This window comes from Heterodontus francisci, chromosome 4, assembly GCF_036365525.1.
Source record: "Heterodontus francisci isolate sHetFra1 chromosome 4, sHetFra1.hap1, whole genome shotgun sequence".
Classification (NCBI taxonomy): Eukaryota; Metazoa; Chordata; class Chondrichthyes; order Heterodontiformes; family Heterodontidae; genus Heterodontus; species Heterodontus francisci.
In genome coordinates, this window is record NC_090374.1 from 10909964 (window position 1) to 10932705 (window position 22742).

Sequence of the window (22742 nt, forward strand, 5' to 3'; positions counted from 1 at the left end):
TCTTCCAAACCCACGACCTCTACCACCTAGAAGGACAAGGGCAGCAGATGCATGGGAACATCACCACCTGCAAGTTCCCTTCCAAGTCACACACCATCCTGACTTGGAACTATATTGCCGTTCCTTCACTGTCGCTGGATCAAAATCCTGGAACTCCCATTTGGAGTGCAGTGATTCAAGAAGGCAGCTCACCACCACCTTCTCAAGGGCAGTTAGGGATGGGCAGTAAATGCTGGCCAAGCCAGTGTCACCCACATCCCAGGAGCGAATTTAAAAAGAAAATTCCAATCTCTCTCTTGGGTCCCATTCTTTCAGTGTTTACCTTTTGAGGTTCGTCACCACCAGTGTTAATGTACCAAGATGGCTTTGAATGTCTGGTTAATGGAAGTGAAGCCGGTAACTTATTCAAAATTCACAAGCTATTGTTCTGTTGGGAGATTAACCGGACATTCGTCTCCACCTAGATACCTTGGCATGTGAGGTAGTTCGATGAAAATTGCGGTGGCCATTTTAGCTGCTTTCTTTTTAAAGTTCAATTCAAGTTCTTTGTCTCCTGATTTCTTTTTAAAGTTTAATTCAGGTTTCCAACTGATGGATAAAAAATCATAATTCGACTTAACTTGTGTTTATGACACCTCCACATCACACGGAATGAAATGTGATGACAGGAGCATTTCATTATAAGCTCGTAGGTTAAAAAAAGAAACTGTACGCACACATTCATCCTCAAACACTCACTTCTCAATCTCATACTGCCAGAGTTATGCTCTGGTTTAATATTTTTTTCATCTGGGATTGGGCATGAGCACAACTGGGAAACTCCAGCTGCTCTGGCTGGGCTCAATTTGCTTGTTTTCCAGCATATACTAAATTTTCTCCCGCACCTGGGTAAGTTTCCTGGGACCCAATGAATAGGAATTTTGATATATGGGAGGGGTCTCTCCTACATCCACATCGTGTAGGGTTAGGGTTGTGCACCCTGGTTTGTCCCTTCAGATTTCTTTAAATGCTCTGAACAGCCTTGTTAGGGCTCCTCTTTGTTATGCATTTAAGTAGGAGAGTACAGTGTCTAATTTTCCCAATATTTCAGTGTTGGCTAACCGGACAGTTAGGGGTTTGATTTGGGAACCCTCCAGGCTCTCCTCTAACTCATCCTCACTGTCCTTTTCATCCTCCTCTGTCCGGACTGCCTGATAGACCTGGGCTTGGTTGCCCCCTTCCCTGCTGTGATACTGTTTTAACATGTTGATATGGCACAGCCTTTGTTTTTTTCTACCGTCGAGGGTGTCAATCAAATAGTTCACCCTGCCAATCTCTTTACTACTCTAGAGGGACCACTGAACTGGGCTTCGCCCTATATTGGGAGTAGTACTAAAACATCGTCTCAGGGCCAAAATGTTCTGGCCTTGGCATGTTTATCTACCTGCCTTTTCATAGCTGTCTGGGAGGTTTTTAGATACTCCTAAGTCACTGTACAGGCTCTCATGAGCTGCAACCGGAACATGGAGATGTACTCTAACATGGAGGCTCATCCCTGTGTCCCAAAAACCCTCTCCTTGATTAGCTCAAGAGGACATCTCACCTCATGTTCATAAACTAATACAGAGGGATTAAAGCCAGTGGATTCATTGGATAAGTCCCTGATGGCAAACAGAAGAAATCCCAGCCCTTTGTCCCAATTATAGGGGTACTCATAGCAGTATGTCCTGATCATTGTTTTTAGGGTCTGGTGGTACTGCTTCGAAGCCCCTTGTGACTGTGGGTGGTAAGCTGAGTACTTTAGCTGGGTTATGCACAGATTACCCATGACATTTAGAAAGATACCAGACTTGAAATTCGTGCCCTGATCCGTCTAGATCTCAGCCAGCAGCCCATATCGGGTGAAGAGTTAGGTTAGCCCCTCCGCCATTACCTTGGCAGAGATAGCTCTTCGGAGATTGGCCTCTGGGCATCGGGTAGCCACATCCATAATGGTGAGAAGATACTGGTAGCCCCTTTTGTTTGCCACACAATCCACCAGCACACTGCTGAATGGTTCTGCAAAAGCTGATATGGGAATTAGGGGTGCAGATTTTATTGCAAGTTGGTGCTTCCCCACAATCTGGCACGTGTGACAAGTTTTACAGTACTCCACCACATCTTTGTGGAGTTTTGGCCAGTCAAAATGCTGTCTTATGTGGGCTTGGGTTTTTCATATACCGACATGTCTAGCCTTTGGAAATTCGTGGGCTATTCTTAGTATTTCCTTACGGTACCTCGGCGTCACCACTATCATTGAACCACTGTTCGCTCTTCATCTGCAGGTCTGTGAGGAAGTCTCCACTTCCTCATCAGCAGCTCTTTCTTTAAGTAGTAGCACTCAGGGACTCCCTCTGCTTCAGCTACAGTTTGGGCAGTCTGTGCTAACTTTTTTAATGCTGGATCGGCTTGCTGAGGCTCGACCAAGGAAGACCTGTATAACACATCCTTTGGGTCCTCTAACTTCCCAAAGAAGGTTTCAGATAACCAGACGATAGAGTCATCTGTCTGCAGTGCCAGTTCATCCTCCTCTTACGGAGTTTGCTTGGCCACGGACCAGATCACCACACAACCAGGGAAAATGCCAGAGACCTTCTCCTGCAACTACTCTGTTGCCTTGACATCTTCCAGTCTCTCTAAAACCATTGGGAAAGCTACCATCTTCACCCCCGCCAGATCATTACCAGGAGCAGGTCGACTCCGTCCACAGGTAAACTAGGGACAATCCCCATGGTTACCAGTCCTGGAACAAGGTCTCACTCCAGGTGCACCCGATATAATGGTATGGGCATCTACTTTCCTCCAATACTATTTACTAACACTCTAGCATTCAATGCATTTTCGGGGGGAAAGGTCATTCCTTTTCCCAGCAGAAGGGATTGGGGGCCCCTGTATCCCTAAGTATGACTATGGGCTTGCTTACCTCACTCGAGAAGTATGGGGTCACTTTTCCTTGGGACACAAATCATGGTACCTCAGGAATTTTGCTAGCTTCTCCCACGCTCACAGTGGTATGTTTACTGGGTCTTACTGTTGCACTTAAAGCCACAGCCTGGTCTACTGTGCTTATCTCAGGGCCCTTTTTCCTGTACTGGTCCGGCGTGCCTTAATTAATCCTATTGGTTTTCCCCGTAAATTCTAGCAGTCAGCTCAAAGGTGACCTGCCTTGTTACAGTGGAAACACACAGGCTTTCGGGCATCAGTCCTGTCCTCAACACCGTCCTTTTTGGCCTGAGGAGGGCCCCCAGTGTGTCCAATTTTCCCTTCTCACCCACGGCGGTACAGGCTCCTATCATCCTCCCTTTTATCCTTTTCGGGTTTTTGGAGGTGACTAGGGAAGGGTTTTCCTTGGGGTAAGAGCTTGTGGCAAGCATAAATTCATCTGCCAGGGTTGCTGCCTGCCTGGCGTTTGGAACATTTTGTTCCTGTTCCTCCACATGGATTTTAATGGAAAGGGGAACCGAGTTTTTGAACTCCTTGAGAAGGATCACCTCTCTAAGGTTTTCATATGTGGACTGTATCTTGAGTGCCCATATCCATTGGTCAAAAGCGAGTTGCTTAACTCCTTGACACTTGAGATAAGTTGTTAAGGCTGCTTTTGGAGGGTTTGGAATTTTTGGTGGTATTCCTCTGGTGCAGCTCGTATGCACTCAGGAAAGCATTTTCGGTCATCTCATAGTCTGATGAACTCTAATCAGGTAACAGTGAATAAACCTCATGGGCTTTTCCTATTAGTTTGCTTTGCAATAGCAGGGTCCAGCTCTCTGCCAGCCACTTCAGCTGTTTTGCAAGCTTTTCAAAAGAGGTGAAAAATGCTTCCACATCCCCATCATTGAACTTTGGTATCAACTTGGAGAACTTTAAGAGCTCAGCACTTGGTCCTGAGCTAGGGGTAGTTCCATCACTAGCGGTGCCTTCACTGAATGCATTGAGACATCCCCTAGTTAGTTCAAGCAGCCTTAACTCCCTTTGGAAAGCACTTTCTTTTTCCCTTTCCTGATTCTCTCCTTCTCTCTCTGGAATTCTAATTCTAGTCTCTTTTGTTCTAGCCACATCTTAGCTAATGTTACTCTGTCTGTTTCCGACTCAAAGCCTATCTCTGAGTCTTCAGTTTCAGGTGCAAAATGGTTTGCCACAAGTTTTCGGATTTTGGGTTTCTTAGCTTTTGAACGATAGTAATCTCTAACTGCACAGCTACAATACTCAACTCTTCAATAGGTAAGGCATTTAACCTGTCACTAGTTACTAGGAAGATATTGGCCTCGGATGTGGACATTTTAGTACTCTTGCACTGAAAACCATAAGAAAATCTGTATTGAAGTTTTAAAATTTTTGCTCGGGATCAATTTGGTTTCCCACTTCCAATTTCTTGCTTGTCTTTGGGTTTCGATCCTGGACACGAGCCCTCAAATTTCTGTTATGATCAGGTGAGGAGGGGTCGAAAGGCTCTCCTCTTGCCCCTCTCCTTTGACCGCAACAGGGTTTATTTCTTTTACGCAGTGGATATGCTTACCAATTCAGTGAGTGTTTAACACTTTAGGTGCTATGATCATAAAATAACCAATCGGACAGGTTTTCTTGAGTTTAAACAAGAAAGAGGTTAGTTTATTGTACTTAAAATTAAAATCCAATCTAAGTAAAATAATAACCTATGCCCCAACTTTCTCACACACGCACACACAGACGGGAATCACACACACACAAATAGGTTACAGGGTAAAGAAGACTAGGTTGGTTGAATTACAGTCCAGAACAAATAAAAGAATATACAGTCTATTAAATAGTCATCTGGTAGTACAGCACTTAAGTATTGCTGAAAATAGGGACATGTTGTCAAAGCTTTTCATCTTGCACTCATCAGGACAATCCACAATAATACCAATGTAAGGAAAACAACAACTTTATACAGTACGAGAAGAAAGTGCTGGTTGGTTGGCAAGTGAACTCTGATTGGTAGCAGCATTGCCATGGAGAATGCACCAGTTTACAGTGACTGACAGTTAACTGCCAAGCTTTGTTTGAAATTTAAATCAGGCAGCTTGACTCTGATTGGTCCAGGCATTGCCCTGAGGAATGAACCAGCGAATGGCTGTCATTTATTTTGTTTAGCTGAAACAGGCGTAATGTGTGTACATAAATAAAAACAAGAAATGCTGGAAATACTCAGCAGGTCTGGCAGCATCTGTGGAGAGAGAAGCAAAGTTAACGTTCCAGGTCAGTGACCCTTCATCAGAACTGGCAAAGGTTAGAAATGTAAAAGGTTTTAAGCAAACAAAGCGGGGTTGTGGCAAGAGATAACAAAAGTGAAGGTGTTGATAGGACAGGGTCACAAAGAATAACTGACCAGAAGGTCATGGAACAAAGACAAAGACAAAGGTATATTAATGGTGTGTTGAAAGACAAAGTGTTAGTGCGGAGAGGGTGTTAATGGACAGAAAAATGAACAGCCCTGGCCCAAAACACAAACATGAAAAATGCAGTGGGCAGGCACATGGTAAGAAAAATGAATGATGAAACAAACTAAAGTAAAATAAAAAGAAAAAAGAATTAAATAACTGAAAATAAAAATGGGGGGCCACTTCATGCTCTGAAATTATTGAATTCAATCTGACAGACTATAGCATGCCTAATCGGTAAATGAGATGCTGTTCCTCGAGCTTGCGTTGATGTTCACTGGAACACTGAGCAAGCCCAGGACAGATATGTGGGCATGAGAGCAGAGGGGAGTGTTGAAATGGCAAGCAACCGAAAGCTCCGGGTCATGCTTTTGGACTGAGCGGAGGTGTTCCGCAAAGCAGTCACCCCATTTGCGTTTGTTCTCCCCAATGTAGAGGAGACCACATTGTGACCACATTTTCTAAAATTGGGTAAAGATCCTGCCACCAAGTCTGGTCCAAATTATATTTGTTATTTAATGGCTAGGAGTTTAGAACCCAAACTCCCCTGTTTCAATGTCAATAGTTCCTTCGTTTAGGATTCTCAAATAAGATTGCACTTGGCAGATTGGAAAAATGGCCAAAGATCCACTTTGCCAAGTCTCTGCCCCATTTGTGCATTGCATGAATTTGTGGAGTAGGAAAGCAAGGACTAGAATACCTACTTAAACAGGGGTAACTTCATTAAATGCCATTAAATACTAATCTGAAGCTGGCAATATCCCACACAGCATTTCCTGACTTTACAGAGTGCAAGACCATATGAACTCCACAGCCAAGATAAATAGGGAGCAATAAGTAAATAAGTTTGTTTCGAGGACATGTTGACTGCTACTGATGGAGTTTGTAATTGAATTCCGCAATTGCATCATTCCCATTACCAATGGAGTTCACAATGAAATTTCCCCTATAGCATCATTCCAACTCCCAATGGTAGTAACTAAATCCAACCAAATAGCTGTAGCCTGTGCCCATTGGTCTGGCAGTGTGATGGAGTAATGTGGTGGTCATCCCACTTATTCTCCAACGAGTCTCTGCCATGGACTTGATGGGCTGAATGGCCTTCTCCTTTTCTATGAGTTGGGTCAATTGTTCAAACACAGCATGTTAACCTGTACACAGTGGTGAACAAAAACGCAAGTTTCAGTTCATAACGTACTCATATAGAAACTCTGTACGGCCATAGACATGAAGGCAAGTGTTGAAAAAATATTCTAAATAATATCAAGTGTCTCAGACTATACCATGTTTGAGTTTTCCATTTCTGAGACTCTCCATTTTCAAATTGATTGCCAATTTTGATCAAATTGTCACTTTAATGGACCATTGCCTACCAAAAACATGGCTGGCTGTAGTCCAAATTTATTTTGTGTAGCATCCTTGCAGCCATTATGGAGGGGAAGTTTATATCCTGTCAACTTGAGTTATACTAAACCCAGAGTTCAAAACAGAGTGGGTTAAATCACTACACCACCCAGTGCCTCGGACTGTGATTTTAAAACAAGCGCTATGTGTGTAATAAAAATTACACAAGGCTCTGGTTGTAATAACAATAGCTATGGAACACTGGGGAGAAAGGAGAAGGTAATTTATATTTACTGTATATACTGTTATTATTCAATTGAATGTATTAAATAAATGTTTCCTCTATTATACTTCCCTTTTGCAACTCTGACTACATTAAGATTCATGGGACATCACTGCCCTCATATTATCCATAAATTATCACAATCTTGTTTGTGGGGGATTGGTGTGTGCAAGTTGACTGCCACATTTTCTACAACAGTGACTACACTTCAGAAGCATTCAATTGGATGTGAAGTGCTTTGGGGCATCCCGAGGTTGTGAAAGGTGCTGTAGAAATGCAAGACATTCTTTCTTTAATAATAACTGCCACGTTCACAGAGAAAGACCAGACTCAGCCAGCCTTTAAGGGGAAGTGTTCATGCTCCATTTGTACTTCCCTTGTCAAATATTCCTTCTTGTTGACAGCCCAACAACAGAAGAGGAAGAGGATGAAAACTATGATGACGTCCAAAGTGTTGGGCAAGTGCCACCGCCTCTTCCACCAATGAAACCAGAAGGTAAGGACTCATTCAAACCAAGGATTCCCAAAGCAAGTGAGAGTTTTTAAAAAGGCAAATGGAGAAAAAGGACTGCAAATAGGGGTTGGATGGTACAATGGGTAAGACACTGGCCTTTTATCTCTGCATTCAAATCCAGCCCAGACTGAAATAGGTTGAAATTCTCTGAGTGCTGGCTGGGGGTATTTTTCCCATTCTCAGGATGTGGACATTGCTGGCAAAGCTGACATTTATTGCCCATCCTTCATTACCTAGGAACATAGGAACAGCAGTAGGCCATTCAGCCCGTCAAGCCTGCTCAGTCACTCAGTCAGATTATGGCTGATCATTCACCACATCAATTTCCCGTGTTATCTCCATATCCCTTGATGTCATTAGTCTCCAGAAATCTATCGATTTCATACTCAGTGATTGAGCTTCCAGATCCCTCTGGGGTAGTTTCAAAGATTCACCACCCTCTGAGTGAAGAAATTCCTCCTCATCTCAGTCTTAAATGGCCTACCCCTTATTCTGAGATTATGTCCCCTGGCTCCAGATTCACCAGCCAGGGGAAGCATCCTATCTACATCCACCCTGTCATGCCCTGTAAGAATTTTGTAAGTTTCAATGAGATGACGCCTCATTCTTTGAAACGCTAAAAAGGAATGAAACCGGACGGACCACCCGGCATCGACCTAGGCACCGGAAACGACAACTGCAAACCCAGCCCTGTCAACCCTGCAAAGTCCTCCTGACACACATCTGGGGGCTTGTGCCAAAGTTGGGAGAGCTGTCCCACAGACTAGTCAAGCAACAGCCTGACATAGTCATACTCACGGAATCATACCTAACAGACAATGTCCCAGACACTGCCATCACCATCCCCGGGTACGTCCTGTCCCACCGGCAGGACAGACCCAGCAGAGGTGGTGGCACAGTGGTCTACAGTAGGGAGGGAGTTGCCCTGGGAGTCCTCAACATCGACTCCGGACCTCATGAAGTCTCATGGCATCAGGTTAAATATGGGCAAGGTAACCTCCTACTGATTACCACCTACCACCCTCCCTCAGCTGATGACTCAGTACTCCTCCATGTTGAACACCACTTGGAGGAAGCACTGAGGGTGGCAAGGGCACAAAATGTACTCTGGGTGGGGGACTTCAATAGTCCATCACCATGAGTGGCTCGGTAGCACCACTACTGACCGAGCTGGCCGAGTCCTAAAGGACATGGCTGCTAAACTGGATCTGCGGCAGGTGGTGGGTGACCAACACGAGGGAAGAACATACTCAACCTCGTCCTCACCAATCTGCCTGCTGCGGATGCATCTGTCCATGACAGCATTGGTAGGAGTGACCACCGCACAGTCCTTGTGGAGACGAAGTCCCGCCTTCACATTGAGGATACCGTCCATCGTGTTGTGTGGCACTATCACCGTGCTGAATGGGATAGATTTCGAACGGATCTAGCAATGCAAAATTGGGCATACATGAGGTGCTGTGGGCCATCAGCAGCAGCAGAATTGTACTCAACCACAATCTGTAACCTCATGGCCCGGCATATCCCCCACTCTACCATTACCATCAAGCCAGGAGACCAACCCTGGTTCAATGAAGAGTGCAGGTGGGCATGCCAGGAGCAGCACCAGGCATACCTCAAAATGAGGTGTCAACCTGGTGAATCTACAACTCAGGACTATTTGCATGCCAAACTGCGTAAGCAGCATGCGATAGACAGAGCTAAGCGATCCCATAACCAACGGATCAGATCTAAGCTCTGCAGTCCTGCCACATCCAGCCGTGAATGGTGGTGGACAATTAAACAACTAACTGGAGGAGGTGGCTCCACATATATCCCCATCCTCAATGATGGGGGAGCCCAGCACATCAGTGCGAAAGATAAGGCTGAAGCATTTGCAACAATCTTCAGCCAGAAATGCCGAGTTGATGATCCATCTCGGCCTCCTCCTGAAGTCCCCAGCATCACAGATGCCACACTTCAGCCAATTCAATTCACTCCACGTGATATCAAGAAACGACTGAAGGCACTGGATACTGCAAAAGCTATGGGCCCTGACAATATTCCAGCAATAGTACTGAAGACCTGTGCTCCAGAACTTGCCGCGCCCCTAGCCAAGCTGTTCCAGTACAGCTACAACACTGACATCTACCCTGCAATGTGGAAAATTGCCCAGGTATGTCCTGTACACAAAAAGCAGGACAAATCCAACCCGGCCAACTACCGCCCCATTAGCCTACTCTCAATCATCAGTAAAGTGATGGAAGGTGTCATCAACAGTGCCATCAAGCAGCACTTGCTTAGCAACAACCTGCTCAGTGATGCTCAGTTTGGGTTCCGCCAGGGCCACTCAGCTCCTGACCTCATTACAGCCTTGGTTCAAACATGGACAAAAGAGCTGAACTCAAGAGGTGAGGTGAGAGTGACTGCCCTTGACATCAAGGCAGCATTTGACCGAGTATGGCATCAAGGAGCCCTAGCAAAACTGAGGTCAATGGGAATCAGGGGGAAAACCCTCCGCTGGCTGGAGTCATACCTAGCACAAAGGAAGATGGTTGTGGTTGTTGGAGGTCAATCATCTGAGCTCCAGGACATCACTGCAGGAGTACCTCAGGGTAGTGTCCTCGGCCCAACCATCTTCAGCTGCTTCATCAATGACCTTCCTTCAATCATAAGGTCAGAAGTGGGGATGTTCGCTGATGATTGCACAATGTTCAGCACCATTCGCAACTCCTCAGATACTGAAGCAGTCTGTGTAGAAATGCAGCAAGACCTGGACAATATCCAGGCTTGGGCTGATAAGTGGCAAGTGACATTCGCGCCACACAAGTGCCAGGCAATGACCATCTCCAACAAAAGAGAATCTAACCATCTTTCTTTTTCTTTTTTTCTTCTTTTGGGCCTCCTTATCTCGAGAGACAATGGATACGTGCCTGGAGGTGGTCAGTGGTTTGTGAAGCAGCGCCTGGAATGGCTATAAAGGCCAATTCTAGAGTGACAGGCTCTTCCACAGGTGCTGCAGAGAAATTTGTTTGTTGGGGCTGTTGCACAGTTGGCTCTCCCCTTGCGCCTCTGTCATTTTTCCTGCCAACTACTAAGTCTCTTCGACTCGCCACATTTTAGCCCTGTCATTATGGCTGCCCTTGACATTCAACGGCATTACCATCGCTGAATCCCCCACAATCAACATCCTCGGGGCTACCATTGACCGGAAATTGAACTGGAGTAGCCATATAAATACCGTGGCTACAAGAGCAGGTCAGAGGCTAGTAATCCTGAGGTGAGTAACTCACCTCCTGACTCCCCAAAGCCTGTCCACAATCTACAAGGCACAAGTCAGGAGTGTGATGGAATACTCTCCACTTGCCTGGATGGGTGCAGCTCCAACAACACTCAAGAAGCTCGACACCATCCAGGACAAAGCGGCCCGCTTGATTGGCACCCCATCTACAAACATTCACTCCCTCCACCACTGACGCACAATGGCAGCAGTGTGTACCATCTACAAGATGCACTGCAGCAATGCACCAAGGCTCCTTCGACAGCACCTTCCAAACCCGCGACCTCTACCAACTAGAAGGACAAGGGCAGCAAATACATGGGAACACCACCACATGCAAGTTCCCCTCCAAGTCACACACCACCCTGACTTGGAACTATATCGCCGTTCCTTCACTGTCGCTGGGTCAAATCCTGGAACTCCCTTCCTAACAGCATTGTGGGTGTACCTACCCCACATAGACTGCAGCGCTTCAAGAAGGCAGCTCACCACCACCTTCTCAAGGGCAATTAGGGATGGGCAATAAATGCTGGCCTGGCCAGCGACGCCCACATCCCGTGAATGAATAAAAAAAAATACAGGCCCAGTTTCCTCAATCTCTCCTCATAAGACAATCCCACCATCCCAGAAATTAGTCTGGTGAACTTCCATTGCACTCCCTCTAAGGCAAGTATATCCGTTCATAGATAAGGAGACCAAAACTGCACACAGTACTTCAGGTGTGCTCTATAGAATTGCAGCAAGATATCTTCATTCCTGGACCCAAATCCCCTTGTGATGAAAGCCAACATACCATTTGCCTTTCTTATTAATTGTTGCACCGGCATGTTAGCTTTTAGTGACTCATGAGCAAGGACACCCAGGTCCCTTTGGACATCAACACTTCCCAGCCTCTAACCATTTAAGAAATACTCTGCCTTCCTGTTTTTTCCTACCTAAGTGGATCACTTCACACTTATTCACATTTTATTCCATCTGCCATGTTCTTGCCCATTCACTTAGTCTATCCAAGTCCGCTTGAAACCTCCATGCATCCTCCTCACAACTTTCATTCCCACCTAGTTTTGTGTCATCAGCAAATCTGGAAATATTACCATTGGTCTCCACATCCAAATTATTTGCAGAGATTGTGAACAGCTGTGGCCCAAGCACTGACCCTTGCGGTACCCCACTAGTAACAGCCTGCCATCCTGAGAATGACCCATTTATTCCTACTCTCTGCTTTCTGTCTGTTAACCAATTCTCAATCCAGACTAGTATATTACCCTCAATCCCATGTGGTCTCATTTTGTTTACTAACCTCTTGTGTTGCACCTTCTCAAATGCCTTCTGAAAATCCAAATACACCACATCCCCTGGTTTTGCTTTATCTGTGCTACAAGTAACATCCTCAAAAAACTCCAACAGGTTTGTCAAACATGATTTCCCTTCCATAAATCCATGTTGACTGTACCCAATTTTACCATTATTTTCCAAGTGTCCAGTTATATCATCCTTTATAATAGATTCTAACATTTTCCCTACTACTGACATCAAACTAACAGGTCTGTAGTTCTCCATTCTCTTTCCCTTCTTAAATAGTGGGGTTACATTTCCTACTTTCCAGTCTGCAGGAACCCTTCCAGAGTCTGTAGAATTTTGAAAGATAACCACCAATGCATCCACTATCTCTATAGCCACCTCCTTCAATACTCTGGGATGTAGCTCATCTGGTCCAGGGGATTTAACAACATTCAATCCAATTAATTTTTCGAGTACTACCTCTTTATTACTACTAATTTCTTTCAGTTCCTTGGTTTCACAAGTCCCTTGGTTGTCTAGTATTTCTCGGAGATTTCCTGTATCTTCTTCCGTGCAGACAGACACAAAGGGCTGAATTTTATGAGTCATAGAGTCATAGAGTCGTACAGCACAGAAACAGGCCCTTCGGCCCACCGCGTCCATGCCGACCATAATGCCTATCTATACTAATCCCACCTGCCTGAATTAATTCCATATCCCTTTATGTGTGAATAATTTACCCCTTTGATCCCTTTTAAACCTCCTCCCTCTCACCTTAAATCTATACCCTCTAGTTTTAGTCACCCCTACCATGGGAAACAGACTCTGGCTATCTACCCTATCTATGTCTCTCATAATTTTATATACCTCTATCATGTCCCCTCTCAGCCTCCTTCGCTCCAGGGAAAACAGACCCAGCCTATCCAATCTCTCTTTAGAACTCAAGCCCTCCAAACCAGGCAACATCCTTGTGAATCTTTTCTGCATCCTCTCTAGCTTAATCACATCTTTCCTGTAGTGCGGCGACCAGAACTGCACACAGTACTCCAAATGCGGCCTAACCAACGTTATGCGTAACATGACGTCCCAATTCTTGTACTCAATGCCTCGGCCGATGAAGGCAAGCATGCCATATGCCTTCTTCACCACCCTGTCTACCTGCGTTGCCACTTTCAGGAAACTATGTACTTGCACCCCAAGGTCTCTCTGCTCAACAACACTCCCCAGGGCCCTGCCATTCACTGTATATGTCCTGCCCTGGTTTAACTTCCCAAAATGCATCACTTCACACTTCTCTGCGTTAAATTCCATTTGCCACTCCCTTGCCCACTTTCCCAGTTGATCTAGATCCTGTTGTAACCTTAGACAACCTTCTTCACTGTCCACGATACCACCAATTTTGGTGTCATCTGCAAACTTAATAATCATGCCCCTTACATTCACATCCAAGTCATTAATATATATGACAAACAGAGGGCCCAGTAACGATCCCTGCGGCACACCACTGGTCACCAGCCTCCAATCTGAAATACAACCCTCCACTACCACCCTCTGCCTCCTATCACCAAGCCACTTTTGTATCCAATTTGATAGCTCACCCTGGATCCCATGTGTTCGAACCTTCTGGACCAGCCTACCATGCGGGACCTGGTCAAAGGCCTTGCTAAAGTCCATGTAGACAACATCTATCACCCTGCCCTCCTCAATCCTCTTGGTCACCTCCTCAAAACACTCAATCAAATTTGTGAGACATGATTTCCACGCACAAAGCCATGCTGACTATCCCTAATCAGACCTTGCCTTTCCAGATGTATATAAATCCTGTCTCTCAGAATCCCTTCCAATAACTTTCCTACCACTGATGTAAGGCTCACTGGCCTGTAATTCCCTGGCTTATCCCTGCTACCCTTTTTAAATAAATGCACAATATTAGCTATCCTCCAGTCTTCCGGTACCTCACCCATGGCTAACGATGATACGAAAATCTCTGCCAGGGCCCCAGCAATCTCCTCCCTTGCTTCCCATAGCATCCTAGGATACACCTGATCAGGTCCTGGGGATTTATCCACCTTCATGCGCTTCAAAACCTCAAACACATCCTCCTTTGTAATGTTGATATGCTCCAGGATATCGCTGTTCCCTCCCTTGAACTCACTAGCTTCCATGACCTTCTCCACGGTAAATACGGACGAGAAATATTAATTTAAGACCTCGCCCATTTCCCGTGGCTCCACACATAGATTGCCACACTGATCCTTAAGGGGACCTACTCTCTCCCTAGCTACCCTTTTACTCTTCATATACTTATAGAATCTTTTCGGATTCTCCTTTATCTTATCTGCCAGGGAAATTTCACCCTCCTAATTTCCTTCTTAAGTGTACTCCTACATCCCCTATACTCCTCGAGGGACTCGGTTGATCCCAGCTGCCAAGAGCTGACATATGCCTCCTTCTTTGTCCTGACCAGACCCTCAATATCCCTCGTCAACCAAGGTTCCCTAAATTTGCCAGCCTTGCCCTTCCATCTAACAGGAACATGCCGGCCCTGAACTCTTCCTATCTCACTTTTAAAAGCCTCCCACTTGCCAGACGTCCCTTTACCTGTAAACAGCCTCTCCCATTCAACTTTTGAGAGGTCCTGTCTGATGCCTTCGAAATTAGCCTTCCCCCAATTTAGGACTTCAACCTGAGGACCAGTCCTAAACTTTTCCATAACTATCTTGAAGCTAATAGAGTTATGGTCACTGGTCCCAAAGTGCTCCCCCACTGACACATCAACCACCTGCCCAGCCTCATTTCCTAAGAGGAGGTCGAGTGTAGCCCCTTCTCTAGTAGGGCCATCCACATACTGCTTCAGAAAACTAACCTGGACACACTTAATAAATTCTTCCCCATCTGATCCCTTAGCACTAAGTCCCAGTCAATATTAGGGATGTTAAAATCACCTACTATTACAACCCTATAATTCCTACACCTATCTGTGATTTCCCAACATATATGCTCCTCCACTTCCCTCTGACTATTGGGGGGCCTATAGTATAATCCCATCAAAGTGATTACCCCTTTCTTATTTCTAAGTTCTACCCATATGGCCTCGCTGGACATTCCCCCCGGGATTTCCTCTCTAGGTACTGCATGTATTGTCCTCCCGAATCAATAGTGCAACTCCTCCTCCTCTCCTACCTCCACCTCTGTCACGCCGGAAGGATCGGTACCCCGGAACATTGAGCTGCCAGTCCTGCCCATCCCTCAACCACGTTTCCGTAATAGCTATAATACCACAATCCCATGTACCGATCCATGCTCTGAGTTCATCTGCCTTACCTGTAAGGCTTCTTGCATTAAAGTAAATGCAGTTTAGCCTACCAGACCTTCCACTCTCCCTTCCTGCCCCTGCCCAGCCTGCCTACTGGACTTGCTTGCTTTAACCTCTACATTTGCCTCAACTATCTCATCGGAGAGACTACTACTTTGGGTCCCACGCCCCTGCAAGACTAGTTTAAATCCTCCCGAGTAGTGCTAGCAAACCTCCCCGCAAGGATATTGGTCCCCCTCCAGTTTCGATGCAACCCGTCCTTCTTGTACAGGTCACCTCTGCACCAGAAGAGATCCCAATGATCCAAATAGCTGAAGCCCTCACGCCTACACCAGCTCTTCAGCCACGCATTCATTTGCCTAATCCTCCTATTCCTACCCTCACTAGCACGTGGCACAGGGAATAATTCTGAGATTACAACCCTAGAGGTCCTACTTTTTAACCTTCTGCCTAACTCCCTATATTCACTTTGCAGGACCTCATCTCTTTTCCTGCCATGTCGTTAGTTCCAATATGCACCACGACCTCTGGCTGCTCACCCTCCCCTTTCAGAATGTCCTGCAGCCGTTCCAAGACATCCTTGACCCTAGGACCATACCATCCTGGAGTCTCGTTTGTGGCCACAGAAACACCTATCTGCACCCCTTACGATAGAATCCCCTATCATTATAGCTCTTCCAACCCTTTTCCTCCCCTGCTCTGCAGCAGACCCCTCTGTGGTGCCACGCACTTGGCTGTTGCTGCTTTCCCCTGGGAGGTCATCACCCCCCAACAGTATCCAAAGTGGTATATCTGTTTGAGAGGGGGATGGTCACAGAGGACTCCTGCACTACCTGCCTGCGCCTACTATTCCGTCTGGTGGTCACCCATCCCTTTTCTGCCTGTGCAGCCATTACCTGCGATGTGACCACCTCACTAAGCGTGCTATCCACGACTTCCTCAGCATCACGGATGCTCCACAGTGAATCCACCCGCAGCTCCAGCTCCATAATGCGGGTAGTCAGTAGCTGCAGCTGGATACACTTCCTGCACACTTGGTCATCAGGGACACTGGAAGCGTCCCTGATTACCCACATAGCGCAGGAGGAGCATATCACGGGGTTGAGCTCTCCTGCCATGACTTGCCCTTAGGTTAATTAGTTACTCCCTTAATTAAAAAATACTAATTATACTATGCACCTTGTTCTACCCACTTCAATCTAAAGTCCTTAAAAAAAATACTTTCGTAGTACTGACCTTATCACCCACCACAGGTTTTATTTTCAACAAAAAAAGTCCGCTGCACTTCATGGCGGTGCACTCTAAGAAAGGCGTGCAACCCGTGCGGATGCGCCGTCCTTGAGCGCCCGCGATATTACGTGCGGCGGCTCATTTAAATAGCGGGGGTGGAGTGGCCATCCCCGATGACATCATTGGGGGGTTGCCTCCGCGTACCCAGCAATGATGTCCGGCGCCACTGTGCAGGCGCCAGTGCCATTTTTAAAGGGCTTTAAGCCCTTACAAATAAGTTTAATTGTTAAAGGGTAAATATAAATGATTTGTAATACATTTAAAAATAAATCATGGCAGCCCTTTCCCAACACTCCCCCAATGGTCAATCCAGTCAATGAAATGACCATCTAATTGATAGTTCACATACCCAAACATCCCCCCCTCCAACCTTCAACATTTTGCAGTTCAACCCCTTCCCACCATCCCCACATCCAATAAAGATCGATTTCCCCGCTCCTCCACCCCTCCCGCCCTGAAAATTTTATTACTCCCCCTCCCCACCAGATTCTCGCCCGGAACTCCATATGGAGTTCCGAAGATGCGCAGAGCACAAACGAATGGGACAGCCGCCTCCTGCAGGTAAGTTTATGTAAATATGTTAAATGTTAATTTACATATGCTGATGAAGGGCCTGCCGCCAAGCAGCGGAAGGCCACACCGAGGTCCCACCGCTGCCGGTAATATGCAGCAGGCCCTCCTCAGCATCACTGGTAGAGGCGGGCCTCTCCCCACAGCATTTTACCGGCCCCCCGCGCCATAACCCATAACGTCGAGGGGCCGGTAAAATTCAGCCCAAAGTAATTGTTTAGTTTACCCTAAGAGGTGGTGGTGGGTTGCACTTGTCAACCCCTGATAGCAGTTTCACACAACTGAGTTGCTTACCAGACTACTTCAGAAGGCAGTTATATCACGCTGGTGTAGGTTCCGATGTAAAATGAGTTATGGGTAATCTCATTCCAGTCCCTGTTGAGCACGGGCACCCACAGCACAATATTGTCTCAAAATCGGCACTAATTGGCACTGTCAGTCGGAGAGGTTGTAGGATGGTTGGCATAGGAAATGGAAAAGATGCCACGGGGGTACAGTAAGGGCAAGGCTGAGGCATGTTGTGGAGCAGAGTAAAAGGAGCTTCGCTCTGCATCTGGCTGGGTTATGCCTGAACCGGGAATGTATGATGCTGACACTGGTTCCATTCCCTAGTAATCACCCTGATGAAGACAAAGATAATTTTAAAAAATTAAAACAAAACTGCAAATGCTGAAATCTGAAACTAAAAGCAGAAAACATTGGTATAGATAGAACCATAGAACCATGGAAAAGTTACGGCACAGAAAGAGATCATTCAGCCCATCGTGTCTGCACCAGCTGAAAAATCTAGCCCCCCAATCTAATCCCACCTACCAGCACCTGATCCATAGCCTTGCCAGTTACAGCATTTCAGGTGCATGTCCAGGTACCTTTTAAATGAGCTGAGGGTTTCTGCCTCTGCTACTGATCCAGGCAGTGAATTCCAGACACCCACCACTCTCTGGGTTAAAAGGTTTTTCCTCATGTCCCCTCTAATCCTACTATCAATCACCTTAAATCTGTGCCCCCTGGTAATTGACCTCTCCGCCAGGGGAAACAGGTCCTTCCTGTCTACTCTATCTAGACCCCTCATAATTTTGTACACCTCAATTAAGTCACCCCTCAGCCTCCTCTGTTCTAAGGAAAACAACCCTAGCCTATCCAATCTTTCCTCATAGCTGCAACTTTCGAGCCCTGGCAACATTCTTGTAAATCTCCTCTTCACTCTCTCCAGAGCAATTATGTCCTTCCTGTAATGTGGTGAACAGAACAGTACGCAATAATCCAGCTGTGGACTAACCAGTGTTTTATACAGTTCCAGCATTACATCCCTGCTTTTGCATTCTAAATCTCAGCTAATAAAGGAAGGCATTCCATATGCCTTCTTCACCACTTCAGGGACCTGTGGACATGCACTCCAACGTCTCTCACTTCTTCTACCCCTCTCAATATCCACCTGTTTATTGTGTTTTCCCTTATCTCACACTTCTCTGGATTGAATTCCATTTGCCATTTTCCGCCCACTCAAGCAAACCATTGATATCATTCTGGAGTTTACGGCTATCCTCTTCACTATCAACTGCAAGGCCAATATTTGTGTCATCTCCAAATTTCCCAATCATGCCTCCCACACTTAAGTCCAAATCATTAATATATACAGCAAGGGATCCAACACTGAGCCCTGTGGAACGCCCTTGGGAACAGCTTTCCATTCGTAAAAACATCCTTCATCACTACCCTTTGTTTCCCTTCTCTGAGCCAATTTTGGATCCAACTCGCCACATTCCCCTGTATCCTATGGGCTTTTACTTTTCTGACCAGTCTGCCATGTGAGACCTTATCAAATGCCTTACTAAGATCCATGTAGACCACATCCACTGCACTATCCTCATCAATCCTCCTTGTTACTTCCTCAAAAAAATTCAATTAAGTTAGTAAGACATGCCCTTCCCTTAACAAATCAATGCTGACTATCCCAGATTAGTCCATGCTTTTCTAAGTGGCGGTTTCTCCTATCTCTCAGAATTGATTCTCATATTGGCCTATCCCTCGCACCCTTTTAAACAATGGTACAATGTTTGCAGACCTCCAATCCTCTGGCACCTCGCCTGTATCCAGTTTGGATTTGAAGATGATCCTCAGCGTATCCGCTATTTCCTCCCTGGTTTCCTTTAACAACCTGGGATGCAATCCATCCGGCCCTGGTGATTTATCCACTTTCAAAGATGGCAGACGTCTAGTACTTCCTCTCCCATTATGCCTATCGTATCTAATATTTCACACTCCTCCTCTTCAATTACAATGTCTGCATCAACCCTCTCTGTGAAGCCAGAGACAAAAACTCATTAAGAACCCTGCCCACATCTTCTGCATCCACGCATAAATTATCTCGTACATCTCTGATAGGCCGTACCCTTTTCCTTAGTTATCCTCTTGCTCTTAATGTACTGATAAAAAGTCTTCGGGTTTTCCATGATTTTGCCTGCCAATATTTTTACATATCCTCTCTTTGCTTTCCGAATTTCCTTTTTTACTCCTTTAGATAGATACCTAACAATGTTGATATAGACAGTCAGAAGGCATCAAGCCAAGTAGACAATTAGATAGACAAACATGTGGATAGAGGCACGCAGTCTGAAGGGTGAATCTGGAATTCCCATATTTGAGCAATCTATTATTTATTTACATTTTTCCCCTGTAACTTTTACCATTTCAGATCGCAGGATTCAGGCAGCTTCCAACCATCCAGAGCAGGTAAGATTTCCATTTCCCGTGTGATTTCAGAGTCCTGGTAGTGCAGCTGACATGTCCACTAGTCACTGGATTGATAGTTAGATGCCTAAAGCTTTACTCACTGATCCCATGGCCAGGATTTATGTGACCTGGTGGGAAGGGGAAGGCAGGACCTGAAGCAGATGGCACTGGCACTTCCTCTCCAATCCCCATTCTTGATACAATTTTACGCCAGCCAGACAATTCACTGGAGTCGGGGACTGAGGTGATGGCCGTGAGTTCAGTTGATATGGTTGGATTTGCTGGCGCTTTCTGTAAAGGACCGCCAGCACCAGAACGCTGCCTCAGACCATCCTGCCCATCAGCCTGTGACCAACTGTGCAGCAGCCTCAGAAGACATGCAGCCAGCAGTGTGACCTGCCATTGGAAGAGGGTGAAGCGGTCACCGATGCGGCCTTCTGAAGCTTCCGCATTCCGAGGTTGCCCCTGCAGGGGGCAGGAGGTTGCTGCTGACTGGATGGTGTGTCTGCACCTCCCTCCCTCTTAGGTTCTCCTCCACGCTGGAGGATCCACCTCCTGAATGGACGATGCCCATAGAACTTAGGCACTGCTGGTCTGAAGGGCCACTCTTCCAGTTGCTTCCTCAACACCTCCCATCCCACTCCCCTTTCGATTGACCCCGCTTGATGGCATGAGGGAGGCTCGACCCCAGATCCCTGGCTCCTCAACTCCCCCTTTTCCATGCTAAATGCTGTGAACATGCTGCAACAGCCTTACTGTGAAGGTGAACTCCCTGATCCCACAGCTGCCAAATGTAGCAATAACTTAGCTGCCACCCTGTTGCTGTCCTTATATACCTTCCGGGGCTCCGATGCCTTGTGGCCCCGTGCACTCCATGTAAAATTCAAACCGGTACATAAAATGCAGATCAAATGGGCCTTCAACATGACACAAAAATTGGCTGTGTGGTAGATAGCGAGGAGGATAGCTGTAGGCTGCAGGAAGATATTGATGGATTGGTCAGGTGAAAAGTGGCAAATGGAATTCAACCTGTGAGGTGATGCATTTGGGGAGGTCAAACAAGGCAAAGGAATACGCGATTAATTGGAAAATACTGAGAGGTGTAGAGGAAGTGAGGGACCTTAGAGTGAATGTCCACAGATCCCTAAAGGTAGCAGGACAGGTCGATAAGGTGATTAAGAAGGCATATGGAATCCTTTCCTTTATTAGCCGAGGTATAGAATATAGAGCAGAGAGATTATGCTGGAACTGTATAACTCATTGGTTAGGCCACAACTTGAGTACTGTGTGCAGTTCTAGTCACCTCATTACAGAAAAGATGTAATTGCAGTGGAGAGGGTACAGAGGAGGCTGAGGGGAGATTTGATTGAAATGTACAAAATTGTGAGGGGCCTGGATATAGTGGAGGTGAAGGGTCTATTCACCTTAGCAGAGAGGTCAGTGACGAGGGGGCAGAGATTTAAAGTGATTGGTATAAAGATTAGAGGAGAGATGAGGAATTTTTTATTTTATCCAGAGGATGATGGGGGTCTGGAACTCACTGCCTGAAAGGGTAGTTGAGGCAGAAACACTCAACTCATTTAAAAGGTGTCTGTATATGCACTTCAAGTGCCGTAATCTGCAGGGCTACAGATCAAACGCTAAAAGGCAGGATTAGGCTGGGTGACACGTTTTTCAGCCGTCGCAGACACGATGGGCCAAGTGGCTCCTTCTGTGCCATAAACTTTCTATGATTCTATGATTTCTATGATTCAACAATCTTAACAAGCGCTCAATTGCCAGTTTTGAAAAAGCGCTCGTCATTCTCACTTGACTTGCTGTCCACCGCTGGTAAACTGTAGGCCCAGCGTGATGATGTCGGAGGTCCATCCCAACGCCACCCTATGCGGTTTTATGCCATCCCGCCTCCAATGCCATCTGCTTTGGAGGCATAAAAGCCTGTCCCATGATTCTGCACTGTTATGTAAACACTGGCAGTCATTTTGAACTGTGAATCCCGAAGGGACCATTCAGAACTCATTCTGCCCATTCGGTGACAAACATCCGAATTAGGAGCAGGAGTAGTACACTCGGCCCCTCGGACCTGCTCCGCCATTCAACAGAACCATGGCTGATCTGATTGTAACCTCAACTCCACATTCCCGCCTACTCCCAATAATCTTTCACCCCCTTGCCGATCAAGAATTTATCTACCTCTGCCTTAAACCTCATCTCTGTCTTAAATGGGCGACCCCTTATTTCTAAACATGTATAAAATAGCGGTTGACATTAATACTCAAATGCAAAACATAATTTACAAAGGGCTTCGCATCTACTCATGACAACACCCAGATCCCTCTGCATTTCAGAGCTCTGCAATCTCTCACCACTTAGATAATATGCTTCTTCTTTATTCTTCCTGCCAAAATGGACAATTTCACATTTTCCCACATCATACTCCATTTGCCAGATCTTGGCCCACTCACTTAACCCATCTATATCCCTTTGTAGCCTCCTTATGTCCTCTTGCAAAGCATTAAGGTAGATTAAGGTAGATAAGTCCCCAGGGCCTGATGGGATCTACCCAGAATACTGAGGGAGGCAAGGGAAGAAATTGCTGGGGCCTTGACAGAAATCTTTGCATCCTCATTGGCTACAGGTGAGGTCCCAGAGGATTGGAGAATAGCCAATGTTCCTTTGTTTAAGAAGGGTAGCAAGGATAATCCAGGAAATTATAGGCCAGTGAGCCTTACGTCAGT

At 46.1% G+C, this 22742-nt stretch overlaps 1 protein-coding gene across 6 annotated transcripts in view; it reads left to right on the forward strand.

The window, feature by feature from the left end:
- The window catches only part of LOC137368887 (FYN-binding protein 1), a 309548-nt gene that overhangs the window by 157395 nt on the left and 129411 nt on the right, over window positions 1-22742 (forward strand). For all 6 annotated transcript variants that reach the window (XM_068029127.1, XM_068029131.1, XM_068029126.1 and 3 more), the window contains 2 exons: window positions 7446-7537; window positions 19967-20004. In XM_068029127.1, the coding sequence (XP_067885228.1) occupies window positions 7446-7537; window positions 19967-20004 (130 nt within the window). The remainder of the gene's footprint in view (window positions 1-7445; window positions 7538-19966; window positions 20005-22742) is intronic.